This window comes from Accipiter gentilis, chromosome 23 (assembly GCF_929443795.1).
Source record: "Accipiter gentilis chromosome 23, bAccGen1.1, whole genome shotgun sequence".
NCBI lineage: Eukaryota > Metazoa > Chordata > Aves > Accipitriformes > Accipitridae > Astur > Astur gentilis.
Genome location: NC_064902.1, coordinates 4,345,623 through 4,368,003, shown reverse-complemented (window position 1 = coordinate 4,368,003; position 22,381 = coordinate 4,345,623). Strand labels below are relative to the sequence as shown.

Sequence of the window (22,381 nt, the reverse complement as noted above, 5' to 3'; positions counted from 1 at the left end):
TTGTCTTTACCTTATCTGCTCTGTTCGTGGTAGGTGTAAAACAGAAAGCTTAAGCCCAATTGTCTCCAGAGAACTTGGTTCAGCTGGTAGGCATCTGCATTTTTCGGTGCGCAGAGGTCCTTTAAATCTTTCTAGACATTTCTCCCTCTCCTGTAGTTCATAAAATAGGAATAAAACCCTGCTGTCATAAATATAAGGCAGCCATGAAAACGCTTCCATTACAGTAGGAAAACGGCACAGCGGTGCAATCAGCAGCTCATGCCCGAAGTGCCACTCGGCTCCGATTGCATTCCTTCGAAGGAAGGCAATGGTAAATAGCAGCAGAATCGATGCCTTCGTGTTTACCTTCACTGCTGTGCTTGCACCGAGTGTCTCCCCCACCCGGGGGGGGGCTGCAGGGAGCTGAGCCGTGCTGGTGAGGGGAGGGGGCAGGCAGAGCTTTCCCACCCCCCAGGCTCCTGGACCACTTGGAGTTGTTTGTTTTCATGGTGCCGGTTCCCTCCTGCCTCCCCCCCCCCCCCCCCCTCGAGGGTATAAAGGGCCATTTTCCCCGCATCGGCTTTCCTCCTTGGCTGCCCTCCGCTTGCAGCCATCGTCAAACGACTTTTCCGTAGGAAACTATAAACAGGAGCGACAGCCAGGAACACACGGAACTTTTCCGCGACGGTTTTGCACGTTAAGAAGCCATCTCAGTCCGTCTCTGCCCCCCGCCCCCCCAGTCACTCACTGTCCCCTCCCTCCCAGTCTCACCAGCGCCCCCGGAGGGGGGAGACAGGACACAGCGGTTGCCCCGGCAGGCCCCCCCAGTCCCTGCCCAACAAAGCTCGTTCCGTTCCGAGCTCGCCTTCAGAAAAGTTCGCTTTATTTCCAAGGGAGGTGCGGGGGGGTTCCCCCCGTTTACTCACACACACACACACATTTATAAAATTAGCCAAGCCCCCCTGACAAAAACGCAAAGGGGTGGCTGAGAAATAAATAAACCTCTCCCACACCCCCCCGAGGCGGAAAGGCTTCGCAACCAGCAGGCTTCTTCTCTGCCCCCACCCCACCCCCCGCCCCAGAGCGGCCAAGGGAAAGCCGGAGCAGCGCGTCCGTCGGAGAGGAGGGGGGGTTTGCTCAGGCGATCCTGCTGCAGAACTCGTCGAAGTCCCTCTCCATGAAGAGCTCGCTCTCGATCACATCGTCCTCGGAGGGGAAGTACTGCTGGCTCTCCTCCTGCGGGGGGCCCGCGGCCGCGCCGCCCCCGGCGCCTCGGGGGGCTGGTGGGGAGCGGGCGGCGGGTCCGGCTTCCCCGGCGCACTCCATCAGCGCCCCGCGGGCGTTCTCCAGCACCCCCAGGTAGGAGTCCATGTCCAGCGGGTCCATCTCGCAGTCCGACCCGCCGCTCTCGGTACCCACCGAGTCCGAGCGCAGGTGCATGAGCTGGTACTTCTCCCTCATCAGGAACTGGTTGGTGTTGCGCGGGGCCCGCATCCCCGGCGCCCGCCGGCCCAGGACGTTGACGGGCCGCAGGGAGAGCAGCACCCGCGGCCGCGCCGGCCGGTGGCAGCGGCGGAAAGCGCGGCAGTGCTGCTGCTGCTGCTGCTGGGAGTGCTGGTAATGGCTGTGCGTGCGGCTGCCCAGCAGCTTCCGCGACACGCCGGGGTGTCTCCCCCGCCGCCCGGGGGGCCAGCGCGACCGGCTGCCGCCCCGCCGGGGTTCGCCGCCCTTCAGCGGCGGCGGGAAGGCGGCTCCCGGCGCCCCTTCGCCGCGGGCGGGCTCCCAGCGGGGCCGCCGCGCTCCCCCGCCGCACGCCATCAGCTCGGCGCGTCGCAGCATCGCGGCCCCCGGCGCTCTCACATGCTCCCCGCCGCCGGGACGACCCCGCCGAGCGAGTCCAGCGCCGTCGCCTCTCCCCCGCCGCGCCTTCCTCCCCCTCGTCCCCTGCGCCGAGCTGCCGGTTCCCGAAGAGCCCTGGGCGGCGTCCCCGGGCGCCTCTACCTTTTCACGATCCGCTCCGTTTTTTTCTTGAGCGGAGCCCGTTTACAGCGCATAGCCTGGCTGAAGGGCTGCGGGATGGGGGGCAGCTTGACCGGCTCCAAACCGCCGCCTCGGAGAGATGGTCTCGCCTACTCCCCCGGCCGGCCGCCTACCGGACTGTCAGCGCTCCGCCAGAGGGACGGCCGGCGGGCCGGGGCGAGGCCCACGAGGGAGCGAGCGAGGGAAAAGGCGCTGAGGCCGCAGGGAGCGCACGCCTCGGTCACCGCCCGCCGCCCCGCCGCCGACTGGCGGCGCGCACTCACACGCCCCCTACTTATAGAGCCCGGCGCAGTCCAACTGCCGCCGCGCCGCGGGGGGGGGGAGGGGGAGGACAGCCGCTCCTGAGAAAGCCTGTCCTCGCCAAACCTCCCCCTCCGTGCCAGGCGAGCGCGGGCGCTCCGCGCCGCGCCGAGCCCCGCCGGGCCGCGCGGTCGTGTCTCCCGGCTTAATCCCGGGATCTGTCCCCCCCGTCCGACGCGTTTTGGTTTGGCCCAACGCTGCGGGAGCGTTATTTTGTTCATCCCCTATTCACGAACACCGTTTGCGCCCGGTGCCGCGCGTAAGCGCGGCTGTCTCTCTCTCCGTTGCAGTGGCAGTACGTAAACTGCTTAAGCCGCCCGTGAGGTGCGGAGCGGCGTTGGAGTGGGGCGGGCGCAATGGCTGCGGGCAGCGCCGGTGCTCGGCGAGGGTGCGGGGGGGAAGCAGCCCCCCGGGCCGTCGGCGCCGCTGGCAGCGGCCTGGGGCCCGTGACCAAGCGCTGGAAAGCGGCGGCGCTCCGTACCGGCGCCTGCTGTCTCCCTTCCCCCGTAACTCCCGACGGGGGCCGGCGCCCTCCCCGGGGAAGGGCGATCTTCCCGCTCGTAGCCCACAAAATGGTGCCCGTGCCTGAGCGAGGGGTGACCGCGCCTTCCCCCCCTCGACGCGTGGGGAGAGGAGGTTTCCCCCGCCGTGTCGGCGAGAACGGGCCCGGCGGGCCGCCGCTGCCCGCCTCGGGGGCGGGGAGGGACACACGCTCCGGTGGGGGTTCTCTCCGGGCTGCCCCGCTCCGGGGACGCGGGGGGGGGGGAAGGCATCGCTTGACCGGCGACGACAACCGGCACAACCCCAGCGGAGGGCGGCGAGGCCCGCGGTGAGGCTTGGCCGGGAGATAGGGGCCGGGGTGTGAGGAGGTTTGAGCTGGCATTTAGCCGGAGGGGAGAAGGAGGGGAGTCTCCTCTTGAGGCTTTCTGGGGTTTTCTTTCTTCCCTTTAACCTTTCCGGATGAATCGGTGCTTTTTAAACGGCGTTTTGTGAAAAATTAGAGCAGAGACGTTCATTCTTCTGGTTTGGGGGCTGTCCCAGTTACTCGTGCTGGGCCTTGATCCCTCTGCTGCAGATTTCCCCTGGTTTTCAAATCCGTTTTGTTCTTTTTTGGCTACTGCACTACTAAATCTGGCAGCGACTTCCCTCTTCACCCCTTCTTCTGGTCATTTCGTTTATGAAAAACGAACTCAGTGTTGTGGCCCAAATGGTTTCAATTAAAGGCCGTCAATGTATAAGGACAGTAGACTTTAATGTAGATAACAGTTTATTATTACTTACTAGTGAAGGGCAAAGAAGTACAAAATATACAGGGGGAAACAGGGTGAAAATCTGGATGTGTGGTAACTGCGGAGTCAACATTGTCAACAACAAATTGTCAACAACAAATTGTCAACATTTGTCCGTATTTCATTGCTTAAGAGGACATATTTTTAAGCAGAGTGTTAAATTCCATTCAGAAATCACATGGTATCCCATTTTAAAGTGAACTGGCCTTATCACCTATATGTTTTACAAACTAAAGTCCAACATTGAAGGAGTTGGCACAAGTTACAGTCGTCTAAAAAAATGCAACCTCTGTAATCTGAAAGAATGTGAAAACGGGGAGGCTGCAGTGCTTTCAGATTTGATAAAAGTATGTTTATAAAGAAAGAGCTCATGATGTGGTCTGAACCCGTTTGGGGTTTTTTTCAAGTAATCTTAGACTACATGGCAGGGGGGAAAAGTTCAAACTAAATTAACAGAAGCCACTGTTAAATGAAGTTCAAGGCTCCCTGAAAGTAATACCGATCTGTCTGCATAGTGAAGAAAGCTCTCTGGGTATAGAAAATGTCCACAATTGTAAGATGAGTAAAATCTCTGAATTAGATATTCTTTCCTGTGTTTTATTCCTCTCTTACCTACCTGTCTTCACTCTTGAACCACACTTACTAGATTTTCTTTTTAAAAAAAGCCATGGAAACTCCAAAACATGACAAAATAAAATGCTCAGTTAAAATGCTGCATCAGGTGGTAGAATCCAAGCCCTTTCCGTTCTGAGTTGTCACAGGCTTTGTCATAGCTTTTAGATGCATTAGAAAGCAATACGGGTTAAACAGATTTCTGCCACTTCCAACTTCCCTCTTGGATACAGAACATCCCGGTTCCACACAGGCAGGAATCTGCATCGTGTTTATACTGCAGACTCCCATCTGGCAAGCACAGGCATCCAGTCTCTCCCTGTCCTGTTGGTCAGTCCTGCTTAGTCTGGCCTCAGTTCACATTTTCTGTGTTGTTTCTCTGAGTTGGACACAGACTGAGTTCTCCTCTTGGCTATCCGAGAGCAAGGTATGAAATTCTGTATAGAGAATAGTCTTGTGCTGCTTTGTGCAGGTGAGAATTCCGTTTGATGTGACACACTTTGCATCTGGATGCGTCCCCCATCCGCAGACTGAGGCACTGTCCTGTATGGAGCAGTGAGCTGATCTTGTACCTACTCCTGAAAATTAAAATCACAAGCTAGCTTCTGTTGATTACCTACATTTCTATTAGTATGCAAGTTCTAAAGAGTCATGGAAAATTGTTACATGGAGACGTCTGAGGCAGTTGAACTGTTCAGACCATTACTGATCTGAACTTCATCCCCCACAATCTGTTTTGGTTAAGGGTTCAGGTGTGCAGATGTGCAGCCCAGAAAAAGTACCTGTCTCCCTTCATCACCTCCCTGGACTCTCTTATGTTTTTCACTGCTAAGAGCCTTTCCACAGCTGTTTTCAGCGCTTTCTATTGGTGGAAGGAAATGTTTTGTAATTTCACAGTGCTATGGTTGGCGGCCAGTAATAATACTTTTTCAAATTCCTAAGTTTCCTTTGACATATGGGGACCCATTTACAAGTTCATTTTTTTTCCTAGTTGGAGTGCAGCAGTAGAGGAGGGGACTTCTGTTGTATTTACAGCCTTAAGAATCGGTTATCTCGACATATTTAAGAGTATTCCTTTAATGGAGGCAAGGTCAGGCTTCCGAGATGTGTCTCTCGAGACGCACTGGGTATCCAGGTATTGAAGGAATCCCAGCAAAACTGCCTGGGGTTTCACTTTAAGCAGAGGGCTTGGGCTGGGGATACGCTGCTGGAAGCCCCTCCTGAACTCCAAAGTTCAAGTTTATTTCACTTTTAGGATCTTAGAGGATCTTTTTCTTTTTTTTTGCGTGGGTGAGGGGAAATCCTGCGTCCGAGGGAGAACGTTTACACTTTCTGGGTTCCAAATCCAGAAATACCACACGGGTCACCGCCTGTGGGGCTCCAAACAGAGGTTCCTTCCCCTCTGCCGGCCGCCGCCTCAGCCGACGGCCCTGCCCTCCCTCTGCGCAAACGCAGCGATGGCAGCCGCCGGACGTTCGAAAAAGCCATTTTCGTTCGTGAAAGAAACGTTTTGCCCCGAGGACCGGAACAGGACCGACCCTCCCCGCTGCCTCACCGCACCCCCGGGCGGGCAGCGGCGGCCGCCGCCGCCGCCGCCGCCGCCGCCGCCGCCTCAGGGAGGGGAGCCCCACCCCCTTCACCGCCCCGTCCTGCCCAATGAGCAGGCGCGGGGTGTGGAGGGCGGGAAGGGCTTCCCGGTCTGCCCCGCGCCGCCGTGACCTGGCGTTTCCAGGAGAGCGGCGTGCCCAATGGGAAGCCGCCTTACTGCACCCTGAGTGTGCCGCGCGCTGACTGGCCGCCGCCGCCGGGTGTGCCCGCCGGTGTTTCCTGTCATGCTTTCCCGGGCGCGGTTGCATCATTGCGGGACGGGCGGCGTTGAGGTGAGCGGCGGCGGGACCCGGCCCGGCCCGGCCCGGCCCTCGGGGCTGTTTTCCCGAGCCCCCCTCGCCCGCCCCCCGCCGGCCCAGGGGCAGTGTCAGTGTCGGCGAGGCGGGGGTCGCGCTCAGAGGCCTGAGGGAGGGAGGGCCGGCGCCGGGGCCCCGCGGCCCTTGCCGGGTTTTCGGGGACGCTTCGCGCGGGCGCCGAGGCCGGGCGGCGATTTTGAGGGTGTCACGGGAAACCGGCGGCTCGTCCCGGTGCCGGCGGCGGCGGTGCCGCTGGCTGCCTGCCCCGCTCTCGCCCCGCGGCGGGCCGGCCGGCGCGGTTTGTGGCCGGCTGGTGCCTCTCCGGTCACCGCCCGGAGCTCCGCAGCGCCTTAACGTCCAGCTCTGCGGGAAACCGGCCGGGCTGGCTGCCGCACTGCTCGGTTTTGAGGTTATTGGCGCCTTCTCAGGCGTTGGGTCGAATGTATTCCGTATCCGCAACGTTATGTTTGAGATATTTTACTCTTAGGCTTCCCTGGGTGCTATACGCATTCTTTGCGTTTTCTGGAATTTAGTGAGTGCTTAAAATAGATACTTATTAAAGGTTAACCAGTCTCCTTCTCGCAGAGTTCAATACCTGTCAAGGCTTAATTTCATTAATTAGTCGAAGGAAGACTCTAAGGTGCCTTGCAATGCATAATATGTCTTAAGCATTCCACTTCAGCATCCTTTTAATAGAGGAGAAACTTGGGAGGAAGGCACACTTTTGACTAGTGTAGCTGTGATGGTTTTGATATTTCTATCTTCAGCAAATGTTGGCTCCCCGCCGCACCCCGGGAGCCTTCTGGAAACTGAAGCAAGCATATTTTTTCAGTTTGTTGGTGAGGTGCTTAGGAAGCGACTGTCAGGTAATAGCAGAATTTAGTTGGCATGTAAAGCAGCGTCTGCTAATTTACCTGACAGTAGTTTCTGATTTTTTTAAAAAATACATAGCTCAAAGTTATTTCAAAATAACCTTTTTTTTTTTCCTTTGGTACAATGACATTTTACGCTTATAATCAAGGTAGTGTGAAGACAACAGAAAAATTTGCTGAAGACATCATAAGATATAGGGTAAAACTGAGTTCTTGTGTAGTATGAAATAAATTTGTGTCTAAACATAGTATTAATTTATCAGTCCACTCACTGTTTTAGCAGTCCTTTTTTTTTTTTTTTTAATTGGCTTTTCAGCACAAAAAGAGATACTCCTTGCTGGGGGGCAGATGGGCTATAGTCCATTTCGGGCAGTGTTTCATCTTGAATGATATGTTGAGGTGAACTAATCTTGATACACTCTCCCTAACCCATCCTTAAGTATCAAGCTCAGCTTGAGTAGATTTCATTTACCTGTTTAGAAATTAGAAACTGTCACTTCCTAGTTTCCAAGTTTAGTTTTCTGATCTGCTTACTTTGGGGCATATTTTTCAGTAAGAAAAGTCAGTAACTCTTCAGTTTTGTGACCCATCAAATAGCACAGTGGAATAATCAGGCCATTATCAGTCTGCTGTGAATAAGGTGTAAATTTTCTATGTTACTATCAAACCCAAAACTTTTGTGAAGAAAACCATGGTTTTAGTTCTTTCCTGAAGTAATTACACTTCTAAATTGCAGTGTTAGGGAGACTGACCATGAGGATGGCAGCTTTATGTCCTTTTGGAGAATAAAACTGATTGTTCAATTTTTATTTTTTTTTTCCTAAGTTTATTCTTGCATTTCCAATATTTCGTGGTTTATATAAAGTGCTAGTTAGAGTAGGACGAGATTATTCAGTTTAAAAAGAGGTTTTAAAGATAGGTATGCATGATTGGTTTGTTTTTTTTCTCACCCATTCTCAAGTCTTTGATTAGTGTTGCAGTTTTATTCCCTGTGTAAGGCATTAGCACAAGATTTTCAGAAGCAGTGTTTGTTCTGTAGCTTAGTATTCTGTTCCCATCCATCCTTCCTTTAATTTTAAACTTGGTTATTTCCATCCGTTCTAGAAATGGATGTTTTTGATTATCAGATGAACAGTTTAGAATATTGTTAACCCAGAAATTGCCTTGCCTCAAAGCTCAGTACCTACAAAGGCAGAAATGGGGAGCCTATTTCTGTGTGTATGTAAAATAGCTCATTGTTTAACATTGGGGAAGGCATCTGTAGATGGAGAAGGGAGGCTCCTCCTCATCTCTGGAGGGAAGTTTGTGCATAGGTCGGTCTCTGTATAGAATAGTTTGTGGGAAAAGGTGACTGGAACAAGGATGAGAGAGACTGACTGATCATAAGCCCCTTGAAATTAGGAGAGTTTTTGTATACTTTTAGTTTGTGCTGGTTCTTTACCTTTTCCGTTTCTTGGTTAACAAAATGAGTAATTGAAATACACTTTCTTTTAATTATCTATCTGTATGTGATGTATGTGAAGTCCAATGAACTTCTAAAATATTGGTTCCTTTCATTCATAGTGGCATTTCTATTGAATTTTTGCTGAAAAATTAAGTACTGACTTTTTAAAAAAAATCTTAACATTGAAAAAAGCTCATTCTAACTTCCTTTTATGTTTTTAATGCTCGTTGTTTTTTTTCTTCTAGATAAGAAGCCCAGCATAATTTTGAGACTGCTGTAGTACAATCCACAAACTTTGACACGTTTCCTATTGAATGTTGTTATCTTTTAGAAAAAGTGAGTGTACTTAAAAAAAAAAAAGAGTCGTTCCCCAGTGGTGCATTGTCTTAAACTTTAACACTTTTTGTCAGCATAAAATGTATGGACAAAAAAGAAAACAAAAATCCCTTCTGTTTACTAATCTGTATGTAAATTTGGAGTGTTGTCCAAAAGTGTTGTTTTGAGATGCATTTGTATAACAATTTCTGTGACATCATTTGTGGTGTTTTCACTCAGTCTGTGTTCAAAGTAATGAGTTGTCCATGATTTTTTTTCTGATTTAAAATACCTAGATTGCTTATAGTAATGAACTTTTTTGGCTGTAGGTATATGGAATTATTCATATCTCTGTCTATAAACTGATGATGCTTTTCCTGAACACAGAAGTCTTTGCTTTTTTGCTCAACTGAGGTTGAGCCATAGATAGATTTTTAAATGTGGTTTGTCTTTTAAGTCAATCTGTTTAAAATTCTGTTTTGTAACTTGAAAAAACTGACCTGTAGTGACTGTTACATGTTAATTCTCATCAGTAATTTTCTTCCCTAATTCTGACATAATAAACTTCTCTTGTAATATTGATGAGAGTGTGTATGAATTTGTGCCCTGTGGTTACTGGACACTGGTTTGTGCATACAGTGCTTCAGTTGGTAGAAATGGGCCAAAAGTGATACTGTGATTTATGCATGGAGTCTGTGATACGTGAGCAGCTTCCATAGCCCGGTCACAGTTACAGACCAAACCTTGAACCTATATTTAATTTATTAGATTATAGGGACTTGACATTTGGGCCAGTTGCCAAAACCTTTGTAGTTATGACTAAATTGAGAAGGCTGAGCTTAATCTAAGTAAAATGTGCAGATCCTTAGTCCTCAAGTCAACAGGCTTGTAGGAAATAAGCTTTAAGGCTGAATTCTTCTATCATCTCCATTGTCTCTGTGATCTTGGGGCTGTGATCAAATTACTGAGAAATGGCACGGCCTAATTAGTGCTTTGTTGAGTGCTTTGAGGTATGATGATGAAAACTGTTGTACAAGTTGTGTACACTGTAACTTACTGTGCTAAGTAAGACTGGTTATTACCTTTTTAAGAATATATCCAGGCCATGTCCACGTGTTCCTTGTCAGCTCGTGATTTCCCCTCCAGCTGCTGTGTTGCCTGTGTACCATGTTGTGGGTTTCTCAATGAATTTCTTGTCTTATTTGATAATTTGGGTTTATTAGTGGGGTGAATGATTTGTCGTTAATACAAAAAGTATGAATGGTGGAATTTGTCAGTAGGTTTCATTTTGGGGCACATATTTTCATATGGGTTCAAGCATTGAGCTAGCGATCTCTGTGGTGTTCTGGGTTTCATTTAAGTTAACTATTTTGGAACTTCAGTGCTACCAAGCAGCATGTCAGCTGTAACTTGAAGTATTGTCTTCATGTGTTTGCATTGTTGCTGCTTATGGTTACTATTTGACAAACCTGAGTGAATCAGAAGACTCAGTTCTTGTGCCAATGCTTGTAATTCCGCGATGCTAAGCAAAACTAAAGGCTATCGTAGTGCTCAGCTCATTCTGGTGTAAGTGCTAAGGAGCAGCAGCACTAAAGTTAGAGGTGGGAGAGCCTGTTTCTTCTCTGCATTCATCTATTGCAACCTTTGTAACCAGTTTTCTTCTGTTATGGAACTCCTGTCTTAAAAATCTTTATTCTGCAGAGCTTTTGCTTAGTGTGCTTGCTGTAGCATTTTCTAGAAATTTGATCCCTGTGATTCTTGTAGCAGCTCTGGAACACCAGGCAGCTCTGTTGTGTGTTTCTAATGATGTTGAGAATTCTCTTCCCTGGGTTGCTGGTACAGAATTTTGCTTGGAGCAATTTTCATTGACTTACCCAGAATTGAAGAATGGCTTTGGGCTCTTGTGGCCAAAACCCACCATATAAAAAAAGACCTTCAGGAAATGGCCAGCAACAAGTAGTCCCTTGTGGCTTAGTTCTGACATACTTGTAAAACTGGAGGGGAAAAAAAAAAAAAAAGGACTAGAAAGAGACTAGTAGTTATGCCAGTACTCTTGAATTTAGAGCTTTTCAAGATTCACAGCTGAGGTCTTTGAGCTTTTTCCTTATCTGTTTGTTTGAATTCTTCCCACATGTTCATCTTTCATTGTAATGTGTTTCAACTATGCTGTCTGAAGTCGAGCTGCTTTTAGGAGCATCTGAGAATGATGGCCTAGCTAGATGGAAAAATACTGTTCTAAAAGTTTAAATGGTAGGAGTAGATGCACAGTCAAGAGGAGTCTCTTCTTCACTAGTTTTAGTTCCTGCGCTTCAAGTAAATCTCACTAGTTCATAAACTGATGCTGAAAGGTCAGTTTGAACTTGGAAACTTTTCCTAAAGAAAAAACCCCAAACTTGTAACCAAAAAATAATTTGCCCTTGGATTGTTTTCTATAGGAGACTAAAATGAAAGCATAATAAAAAAGAACCACCATAGTTGAATGAATGGGGAATCCTCCTCTAGTTACAAAACTTTGATTCTAGTCTGTCAAAATTATTAGGCTTTTTTTAGAATATAGTGCTTGCTTTCATGTCTACACTGAATCAAGCTCTTTGAAAAACTGAGAGGTAGTTTGGTCATATGGATTTGTAAGACAATAAATTGTATTTGTGAAGTCATTTTTTTCTCACTTCTGTTCAATATGTGTTTTCTTTTCTCTGCTTGGTCATTGCTGGGAAAGAATGGTTCAGCAAGTTCCAGAAAACATAACTTTTCCAAATGAGGAAGAGAAGATATTGCAGCTCTGGAAAAACCTTGATTGTTTCCGGGAATGCCTAAAGCAATCAAAGAATAGACCTAGGTAAGAACCTGCTAAAAGCCGTAGCAACTGCGTGTGACAGTGCAAGGTTGGCTTAGCTGTAATTACTTTTTTTTAACCTTGGTTCTGTTAACAACAGCTGCTCCCTTTGCAGATAGCAGTCTTGGCTAATGTTGCTGTCGTGTCAGTTACCATTTATATTTCAATTTGTGAAGAATCAACAGTGTTCAAACAGTAGTAATAAACCTGCAATTTCCTGCTTGGTGGGTTTTTTATAAAAGAAATTTGCAGGTAAGCAAGGACAACCCTTTCCTATGTCTGCCAGCTGTGGAGAAGCTTGCTGGTATTTTCACTAGTAATCTTGGTAGAACTGGCATTCACTAGGAACTGAATGAGTTGAAATGTTCCAGTTGGCAGTGGGACTAACATGATACCTGTGCTGACTGGTAATAGAAGAGGAAGAAATTGACGTTATCCTAGTAAGACATAAGAAGCATAAGTGTACAGGTATACTTATCCTGTTTGAAGATTTGACGCTCAGTTTTTGATTAAATTAAGAATATTATCTTGTGTTGTAGGTTTAACTTCTATGATGGCCCTCCATTTGCTACTGGGCTTCCACACTATGGCCATATTCTTGCAGGAACTATTAAAGACATAGTAACCAGATTTGCTCATCAGAGTGGTTTTCATGTTGACAGAAGATTTGGCTGGGATTGCCATGGCTTACCTGTGGTACGTGTAGTAAATCTGCCTACAGATACTTCTGTTGGTTCCTCTTTCCATGTTATTGCCTGCTTAGCAATCACGTTTCTACTGCTTTTATGCCTGGATTTGTTGCTGAAAGAGAAATAGAGTTCTTTGTCCAGTGTGTTGCTCTGGCTTTTACATGTGTGGTGATTTCAGGTGCTTCCTACTGGTCACCTGCCCTTCTCCAGGCACTCTGTTCATTACTAGAAAGATACATATATTTGGTATGTATCTCAGAATTTTTTTTTTCTTTTTCTAAAGATTGTAAAGAAACAATCACACCAGGGTTATCCTTTGAAATATCTGCTTAGTTCAGGTGCAATACTCATGAAATGTCAAAAGGATAAAGGAGGCCCTTTAGCCTCATTAGAATGCATAGGACATAAACTATCCAGAGAAATCCTAAAAGCTTTTGATGACAGCGTGGGTTTTTTGTCTGGTTGTTTTCAATGCTCTCAGGAATATGAGATTGACAAGACCTTAGGCATTAAAGGGCCAGAGGATGTGGCGAAGATGGGGATTGAAGAATACAACAACCAGTGCAGAGGAATTGTGATGAGATACTCGAAGGAATGGGAGGTAAGTAAAGGCTCGGTACATGTTCTGCTGTATGTTTCAAATTGTATGTGTAGAGAAGTTTTTCAGCCGGGATGAACTTCATCCTTCCATTTGACTACGTGCATATATCTCCTGTCTTTAGCTTCTGTGTTTCTCAGAGGTGATCCTGAAAGGGGAACAAAAAAGAACACCATTGTGGCTCAGAACAGGGAGACTGCTGTGATGTCAAGAGAAGGTTACTTTAAGGTAACCTGGAGCTCAAAGTGTCTAACTAGATATATTGAATAAATAATAGATGCATTGAACATCTAATAGATATATTGAACAAGTTATCTCTTTCTTTTTGTCTTCTGTTGTATGGAAAAGTCAAAGTAAGATCTGACTTTGGTTTGCAAATGGAATCAATAAAGGAAATGCACATCAGCTCCATGCTTTTTTGCCCACTCCCCGCCCCCCCCCCCCCCCCCCCCCCCCTTGCAGTCTTTTCATTGCCGGAGTGTAGGACCATGGCTTGTATGTTTGGAACAGCAGAAGTTCCAGCATCTGATTTTGTGTCAGAATAGGTGTGGGTAAACCCTCAGTCTTCCAAGAGAGTATTGGTCTAAACTTTGCATCCCATAAATAAAGTGATAGAGAGAGCATTGGTCTGTGCAGATTCTTGAGGTTGGAGAGCTGTTCCAAGTAGATGGGTTAGGTGTTTTCTGAAGAGATGCACAGGTTTTTTTTCTAGCTCTGAATAATATTCATCCTGTGCATAGCACCTAATGCTCCTTATTTTTGTCTTTAGCAGTGTGGCTGGAATAAAGTACATCTAGCCCATTATTTTATTTGGTGTCAGTCTGATATGTTTGTGAAGTGATGACTCTTTTCTGTGGCTTTCTGGAGCTAAGGAGTTGCCCAGGTGCTTCCCTAGTTGTGCCACTATATTACAGTGAGAGCATGCAATAGCAAGTGCCAAAGGAAGAATGGAAGAACAGCCCATATTTTTTCAGCTTTTGTGGCACAAAGCCTTCCTAGGCCAAAGAGTTTTAGATTTTTTCTCCCTAGTTTATAAACCCTAACAGATTTTTTTCCCTCTAGCTACATTTTGAATCTAGGTATACTGATGGCTTCTAAACAGTCTGTATCAAGGCATTCCTATATGCAGTCTGAAGAACTGTAGTTCTTCTATAATATGGTTTCCAGTAAATCTTGATCTTCACCATCATTTATATCTTTTTCTAGGCAGAATAGTAATAATTCTTTAGTTTTTCCTCATGCAGAAGCTGTTCTACCTCATCACAATCCTCTGTATGTTCTCTAGTCCTGCTATATTCCTTTTGATTGAAATAGCAATTTCTTATTTGAGTATCACTTGCCTCTTGCTCTTGGGAGTGTTTTGAAGTTATGGCCAGTATCTGAAGAAACTACAGCTGCCTTTGTTAGAATAGCTGTGGCCTAAATCTAAGCGAGTGGCTGGATGAAAAGCACAGAGTTTGTTTTTTCAAATACACAATCATTCATCAGTACTCTGAAATTTTGTATTTCAAAAACATAATCAATGATGCTTTGTTGCTTTAAGAAATAAAAGTAAAAAGGTTTATTCTGGTTCATGTTTTGTTTTCCGTAGTTGGTCCTTTTAACTTGCTGCATCTTCTGCAACTGGTATTTTTGCAGTGCCGATTAGACCAAATACTTAGTCTCTTGGATGATAAATGGATTTTGTATTTTGTTTTGTGCATAAACTTGTGCATGTACATGTGTATATTTCCACACACAGGCATATATTTTAGATTATTAAGAAAAACAATTAAATTTGTTTAAATATCTTGTTTGTGATCTGGCTGGTAATAAATTCAAATATTTTGGGATGGTGCTAGGAAAGGAATTCCGAACATTCCTATTGGAGATAGTGTTTATTTTCTGTCTGTAGTGGCTAGCAAATGTTTGAACTTTATGAAAAAATATAAAAGTTTCCTTGGATGTATAAGATCCTTCAGTGTTGAGACCAAACTTAATACTCCAACTTCATGGATCCTTGTACTAATCGGTCCTAGGCTTTGGATCTTAATAGTGGAATGTCAGAGTGGCTTAAAGGTCAGAATCAAAACATATATTTCAGGAGCTCCAGTGTTATGTGAAAATATAGAGGTGAGAGAATTAATTTGCTTTGTTTTCACTTTACTACTTTGACATTCAGTATGGTCTGTGTCTAAGGGTATCAGGACAGGTGTCTTGGGCTGGTTTATTTCCAGAGCTAGGGCTTCCGATAGCTGTGAAATTAGCAAGAGAGTACCACTTGTCCAAGTGAATCCCATAGCTAGCTTATTCCTCCTTAGTTTTCATATCCTGTGCCAATGGACGTGACCATAATCTGTCCTGAGACAGGGACTAACACCTGTCAGTCTTGCGGTCTTTGGCAGCCCTGTCATAGCTTTGGGAAGTTAAAGAAGGCAGTTGGCCTGAAATAGTTTTGATAACTTCTTGTGACATATCAATTTCTTTCAGCATTTCTTTGTCTTCGAATTACATCATGTTTTCATATAACTGAAAGCTGATAGACTATGTGTTCTGGATTTTGACTATCTCTGCAATGAGTAGTTTTAAAAATAGAAGCAAAAGACTGTAATCAAAAGCAATTTTCAGGCATTTGAACCTTGGCTGAACCTTGAATGATCCACCACTTCTATTTGGTGAATGATCCAAGTGACCCACCATATCTGTTTAGTAGTGTTGAACACGTTTGTTTGTTGTGTGACCTTGGTTCTAAACAATTATGTTTATGACTTTATTTTTTTGCCTATTTTTGCCTGTTTAAATACACTGTTTGGAACACTTTTCAGGCTAAAATATTTCATAGATGTGTTTCATTGATATGGGACAAACACTACACTTAAAAATCAAGCTGTTTCACAGAATAAATACTGGAAATGTATCATCATCTTTAATGTTAAGATGCCTTTCAATCTGTGTGTTTCTTAACAGTTCAGCGTTACCAGATTAGGACGCTGGATTGATTTTGAAAATGACTATAAAACTCTTTATCCTGAGTTCATGGAGTCTGTGTGGTAAGTTAACTTATATACATTGCATGTATGCTTTCTGAATTTGAAATGTTAAGAAGGCGTCAATTGTTGTAAACTTGTGTTAGTCCATATATCACTAGAACTGTTTTGAAACATGCCAAATTCAGATAAACAGCGGGCAAAGTAATTAATGTGATGTGAAATCTCTTGATGTCAAAGTGAGGGAATTAATTGACCTACTTTTTTCTTCTTCAGGATAGTATGCTTTTCAAAATAAAATAAAACAGTACTGCTTTTAGCGAGCCCTGAAATCTTACTGCTCCATGGCAACTTAAAAGCAATTCTGAAGATTTACTAGTATGTTCCTTGCTTGGTTTAGGAAATTGCATTATATCTCTACATTCTTGATGTTCTTCACCCTGTCAGCTGCAAATGGGCAAACTAACCAAACTCAATTTAGTTCTAAACCTCTTCTTCAAGCCTGAATTGAGAGGCTGGGAATCTGCTGCTATCTTTTTCTTGGCAGCATAGTTTGACAACTGTCTTGGACTCCTGGTGCAGAGCTAAGTAAAGTTTGGGTATTTTGGCAATGTATTCAGGGTGACTGTTGGAATTCCAAAAGACAAGATGACCTTATAGGTCAATCAGATTGACCTAACCCAGTGAAGAAGTAGCAACGTTGAGTCCTTCAGGTGGTAGAATTACAAGGTGAATTGCAGGGAGAGGTTTAGCAGAGTATGTGCTGACAAAAAGTCATTGAAAAGCAAATGATATGCATACTAATATATTATTGATGTTCTTTAATATTAATTTTACTAGTAACCTTTAATTGTATATTTAGTTACATATAGTTATGACAAAGGATTGACAGAATTTCTAGATGTGTCTGAAGCTGTTTTATAGGGCTGAAGTGCCAGTGAGTTTTTGATGAGCATTGAAGAGATGGTGGGAAGGGAGCAGATGTTTAACTAACTTAGCTGAAGAAACCCTGCATGATAATAAAGCTAAGACTGACAAGAAACCTTCCTTTTATACATTATAAAAATACTTAGTGGCACCTTAAATCCTGTTTAACTAGCATCTTCCAAGGACCGTTTAGAAAACAAACTTGACTTGAACTAGCTGCAGGGTCTCTCTCAACAGCCCAAGCCTTTTTTGGTGGGTTGTTTGTTGTTTTTTGGGTTTTTTTGGTCTCTTTTTGGTGGTGTTGGGTTTTTTCTGTTTGTTTTTTCCGCCTTTGAAAGAAAATTTCTAGTCTCTCACCTGGTTTACAGAGGTTACTGTCTCTGATGCTTACTTCAGATACAGACTCTAAAATAGAAACTTTGGATCTGAAATCTTTGTGGTATAAGATTTCAGGAAGTATAAAGACAGTCAGCCCCTTAATTTTGTACTTTTTTTGTTTCCTGGTGCTATCAACTTTCTGTGTAATCATGTAATGAAATACGTTAAGAAGTCTGTTTTTAAAAACTGGGTTTTCTGAAGTCTTCTAAGTCTTGGAGGGGCATGTTGCAATGCCATTGCCAGCTTGCTCTCACAGTAGAACAGGAGGTGGAACCACCAGTGTTTGCGTAGAGTGGATGGAGGAGGGGAATGGAAGAGGAATGCCTGTTTCAAGGCAAAGGGAGATAATTCTTAGAGAGCACTGTAACTGTAGTTACAGTAGTGCTTTTGACAGGATAATGTACAATTTTCTAAAAAAATCAGATTGTTACCTAGGTGATCATCAAACTGAAAATCTGTGTTACTGAAGTTATTTTACGTCCATTAGGAGTGTTTATTTGAACGGTAGATTCTAGGGTGGTTCTCTTCATATTGACTGGAATTTTTTTTTAATATGAGTTCCTTCTTAAAAAAAAAACAATTTAAAACGTCAGTGTCCAGCTAAGTACAAAAGAGAAACTGCAGATAAATTTCTGCATTGACTGTAACCTGGTGACAATATTGGCCTGTCCAGTGTTTTTATCTTTTTTTTGTTCTTGCCTGTGGGAGTAGAATGCTGCTCTTAGGCCCAGAAAAAAACATCGATAATAATAATGATAGTGAGCATGGCAGCCATGAATTTTGTGGTTAAAATATGGTAAGGCCTTTGTCTCTAGTCTTTTAATCAGCTAAACCTGTCTGTTTAGGTGTGTTGTGTAGGGTTTTTTGGTTTTTGTTTTTGTTTTTTTTTTTTTTTTTTATCTCTAGCTCTTACTAAGGCTTGCAGTTCTGGAATGGTCTCAACTGGAACGTCTAGCTTTCTATGAAACGTGATGTTTTCATCTGTGATGTTTATGTTGAGTTCAGTGATTTTATCCAAATTATTTAGACTTGAAATAGTTTAGGACTCGGACACCAAATATACCTTTTATTAATACCTTGTTTTGTAGAGATGCTGTACAAGCTCAGGATGCTAGAGAGCCTTCTTTTTCATATTTTGTAATGGGTTTGTTGGAAATGGCTGCTTTGTAAGCATTTTGGTGCTGTGCCATATGGTTGTTGACAGAGTAGAATGAATTTTCAGCTTGCTAAATTTTGACTTAAAACTTCATCCAATGATAAAACTGTGGCATTGTGGCATAATTTTTCAGGGGAACATTGAATGTTGTTGATGGTAAGAGGTGATACTGCAACGGTTTCTCATGTGAAGGTATAGTCAGCTCTTCATGTCTGAAATAAGTTAAATAGAACTTCAAAGTTCTAATTCTGTAGAACTTGTATATCCGTCTTGCAGCCGGCTTGAATCTCGATGAAAACATATCCTTCACTGAAAACGGTACAATGAGAATGATGTTCTTGAGCTAGTGTGGAACAAACATGCAATATATTCTTGCTTTTCCTTTTTTACAGCTCATGAGATGGATGCAGTGAAATTGAGAGCAGTTTGATGTGATCATAAACTTTTTACTGATCTACAGTTGGTCTGAAAGAAGTATATGAGCTTTGGGAAAAAAACCCCAACTAGTAAATTATTGTCTTCACTACTGGCTTATTACATAGTTCTCAGGCCAGCTGCGAGTTTGCACCTCAAGAACAGTTCGCGCTGGCCACTGAGGAAAAAAAGCCTGTGAAGTGCTGAGGAGAGGGGGGGATGTCAGAGCTGTGCCATGCTTCTGGGTCTGATGAGCAGGGATTTTCATTTCCTCCTTTCTGCAACGTTAGGGTTAGTTAAACAGATTTCCATCACCATCTAGTGGCTAAATTTAGCAATTGCAGACTGAGCGTAATTCAATTTTCAAAACAATTGAAAGCTTCGTGTATCTTTTGAAAGACTCACTTTTATAGTGCGAAACCACAGCGTGCTTACGTACCACTGGTAGCGGAAACACATCTTAGGTACTTCTGTACCCTAAGAAGATACTCTTGAGTCCTTTTGTCATAACACTAGATAGTGAGTGAGGAGAGAAAGAAAAACACTCCTAGTTTTGGTAGCAAATTGGTACTTTACATGTTTGAGATCATTGCTATATGCTGAAAACTGCTCTGTTTACTGTGGAAATGCAGTATGGAGCTCCCTTTGGTAATGGGGCTTTTTGTCCATTTCTGCCTTCCCTCTACCAGACCCACCTCAGTCGCTCCAGCTTCAGATTTCCTTTTAGGATTGTTATTGAGGGGGGATCTCTCTCTCCTTCCTTACCAGGTATGGCCTCGCAGCCCTGCCCTTTGATGTTCTGTAGAAGCATCAGGCTTGGGGTGCCATCGCACTACTCTATGCTGCAGCTGAAGAGGCTGTAGGTAGCTACTGGAACATTTGCCTTGAGTTGCCTGACTCCCTTTGTGTAGCTTTGCTTTCATCTTGGCATGATGGTTTTTTCGTACTCTTTATTTCAAGATGAACCCTGTCACCAAATGTCAGCGTACAGCTGCCTTAGCCCTTCTCAGAGAGAAGCTGAATGGGGACTCCCCATTGAAAGGAGGACTGGTTTGTTGTAAAGACCAAAGCAACTGGATTGTTACGTTGTTTTTTTTTCTCTTCTGTGTAAGCAGTAGAAGTTGTTTTCTGACTTTATTTTTTTTCTGCATGTGGAGTTTATGGTTTATCCAGCATTAAACCAGAATGATTACAGAACAACTGTTCTCTGGGTCCTAATAGGAATGACTACGCATTTTGTGTATTCCATGATTCTTTAATGATTTTCTAGAGAGATACCATTCGTAAGAAATTAGTTTTGTCCATTTTTGGACTAGCTATCTGCGTTTTTTCTTGTATTTTTATTTCTTTTGTGCATTTATTGCTCTATTCCCCTTGTTGTTCTCTTCTTACCAATGACTGGAAAGTCCTTCTTATTTTATCTCCTTCCCTGTATTTTGAAGGAGGAATACGCTTGGATGACCTTTGGGGTAAGTCTAGTATCAGTTTTAGATATTTGTATTTCCTGCTGTACAGGTATTTTGCACTTGTGGCTTGATCCAGAATCATTTAACACACTGATCCAAAGATAACATCAGGAAATGCCTCATTCTTGCTAGTTGAGCGCTTGGAGGGCAGACCTGGAGCAGAATGATCTCTATATGCTGGGATTTTAAAGCTTTCACTGGTAGTTGAGCATAAGACTTGACAAATTCTGTGCTGACGATTCCTAGGCCCCAGAACAAATGTTTTTCCTTTCTTTAAGAAGGTGTCTTTCAAACATTCTATTCTAAAGGCAGGTTGTGTTTGTTACTGGACTTAATGTTCCTCTTACCTTTATGCTTTTTTTTTGATTCGTGTCCAGTGTTGAGTACTTTTTTTCTAGTTTTTGTCCCCATGCATCTGTTTTTGATCGTTGCTTTCTTTTTGATTTCATCTTGTCTTTCAAATGTTGCTCATGAGTTATGGGAGAACCTTTTCCTCAAATCCTTGCTGCTTATGGTGCTGTTTGGATGCAGTCTGCTTTCTGAACTGTGTAGGTGACAGGACTTTTCTTACATAGTGTGGTGTTTGTGTGTGGTTTTCTAGGTGTGGTTTTGTTTTGTTTTTTTTAGTCTACAGAGGCTGGTAAATTGTCACTTTATCTCGACATGAACCTATATTAGGGCATATAGCAATAATTTTGTTTATCTGTACTACCATGAATATGTTGAAATCATACACTTCTAGATCCTGCAGTTGTAATATTTTGCCCACCTTACTTTTAGCCTTTGTCGGTAACTGGGTTTACAATTCCTGGTTTTTGTTTTTTGTTTCTTCTTTCTTTAAAAATAAAGGGAGGGGGAAAGCACTTTACATGAGCTGGAAAATAATTTCTCAATATCAGTAATAAGTACTTTTCATTTTTTTGGAAGGCTAGTTTTCAGACCTTTAGAAAAGCATTATATATTGAGTTATTGTAAACAGAACCACTTGATCACTTGAAATCACTTGATACCCCAAAGAAATGGCACTAAGAACTTGAGAAGCTCTAAGGTCAAATTCTTTTCTTCAATATGAAGTGTATGTACACGTTTGAAGAGGGCAACTTGATTTTGCATCTGCTGGAGGATACTGTGGGATATTGGATTTTGTGTGCAATGCCAAGGGTATTTTGAGTATTGCATTGACTGATTCAGTATCTTTTGGAAGCAAAAACTCCCTTTGTCAGTGTGGTGTTTGCATGGTGTGTATGTGACTTGGATCAATGAATGTCGTAGCAAAGTTCTAATTTCTTGGAAGTTATGCCTATGAAAGTAATTCAGTCTTGGTTACTGACAGGGCTTGAACCAGTTGTATCATCCCTTCATGACACTTTAGGAACAACAAACATGTGTTTTCAGTTTGTGTTGTGCTTTTTAGAAGTTAAAGCTACCTTGCATCTTTAGGAACAAGATTCTATGTTAAAAAGTAGCTGAAATACGCATCTTGAGTTCACATTTTCCCTAAGCTCATTTTTCTTCAGTATGTAAGTGCTGCTGCCATAGCCGAGAACATGCAACTAAGTTTATTTATGTTTGAGGAGAAACATAGCAGAATTTAGGGTAACAGGGTTTAATTTCTAGCTTCTGTGAATGAACTTTTTCTGATTATCAGTAGAAAGGAGCTCTGTGGTTTTGTTCGTGTATTTCTTTCAGAAAGGACTGCAGTTTCAATTTTGGCTGACAAACCCAGAGCCTCTTTCTTGCAAATTGTCAACATTTTGCAAACAAAAGAGTTAAAACACTGTTTGATATGTTATTGTCTAAATATAATGTGTTGAATTTTTAAGCAAAACATGATATCCACTTAACTGTTAGAGCTAGGTTCATCTTTGGCAGTTGCTTTGGTTTAGGTGGGCAGTGCTGCTAGCAGGAGGCTCTTTGAGTCACCTCCTCTGCATTTCTGATGGTCACATAAGTACTGTTCTCAGAAGCTTTCCTGCTAAGAAAACCAATTAGGTGTTTTTCAGGATAATAGAGCAGCCTTTTGTAGTGATAAGAGGGCTACTGCATCAAGCAGCCGTCTCGACTCAATCACAATTCTGCTTATGTTGGAATGGTTGTCTGAGAGAAGTGGTTATGATAAACTACAAATGGGTGGTCGTTATGAACTGTTACGAGAGCTTTGAAGAATGATGCGGTTTGAAAGCCTGTCTTGTTCAG

General features: G+C 44.0%; 1 protein-coding gene and 1 non-coding gene across 3 annotated transcripts in view; both read left to right on the top strand.

The window, feature by feature from the left end:
* The first annotated feature begins 6,001 nt into the window (after positions 1-6,001).
* IARS1 (isoleucyl-tRNA synthetase 1) overlaps positions 6,002-22,381 on the top strand; it is a 113,750-nt gene continuing 97,370 nt past the window's right edge. The window contains exons 1-6 of one of the 2 annotated variants that reach the window (XM_049826141.1): positions 6,002-6,100; positions 8,686-8,776; positions 11,475-11,594; positions 12,131-12,287; positions 12,762-12,881; positions 15,825-15,907. In XM_049826141.1, coding sequence (XP_049682098.1) covers positions 11,476-11,594; positions 12,131-12,287; positions 12,762-12,881; positions 15,825-15,907 — 479 coding nt within the window. In that variant the 5' untranslated portion in view covers positions 6,002-6,100; positions 8,686-8,776; position 11,475. Of the gene's footprint in view, positions 6,101-6,242; positions 7,196-8,685; positions 8,777-11,474; positions 11,595-12,130; positions 12,288-12,761; positions 12,882-15,824; positions 15,908-22,381 lie in introns of those variants that run through there. The other variant, XM_049826139.1, reaches the window with a different exon arrangement.
* Positions 9,359-9,493, top strand: LOC126049990 (small nucleolar RNA SNORA84). Its single transcript, XR_007509356.1, has one exon. It is a non-coding gene; the product is annotated as a small nucleolar RNA SNORA84 (small nucleolar RNA).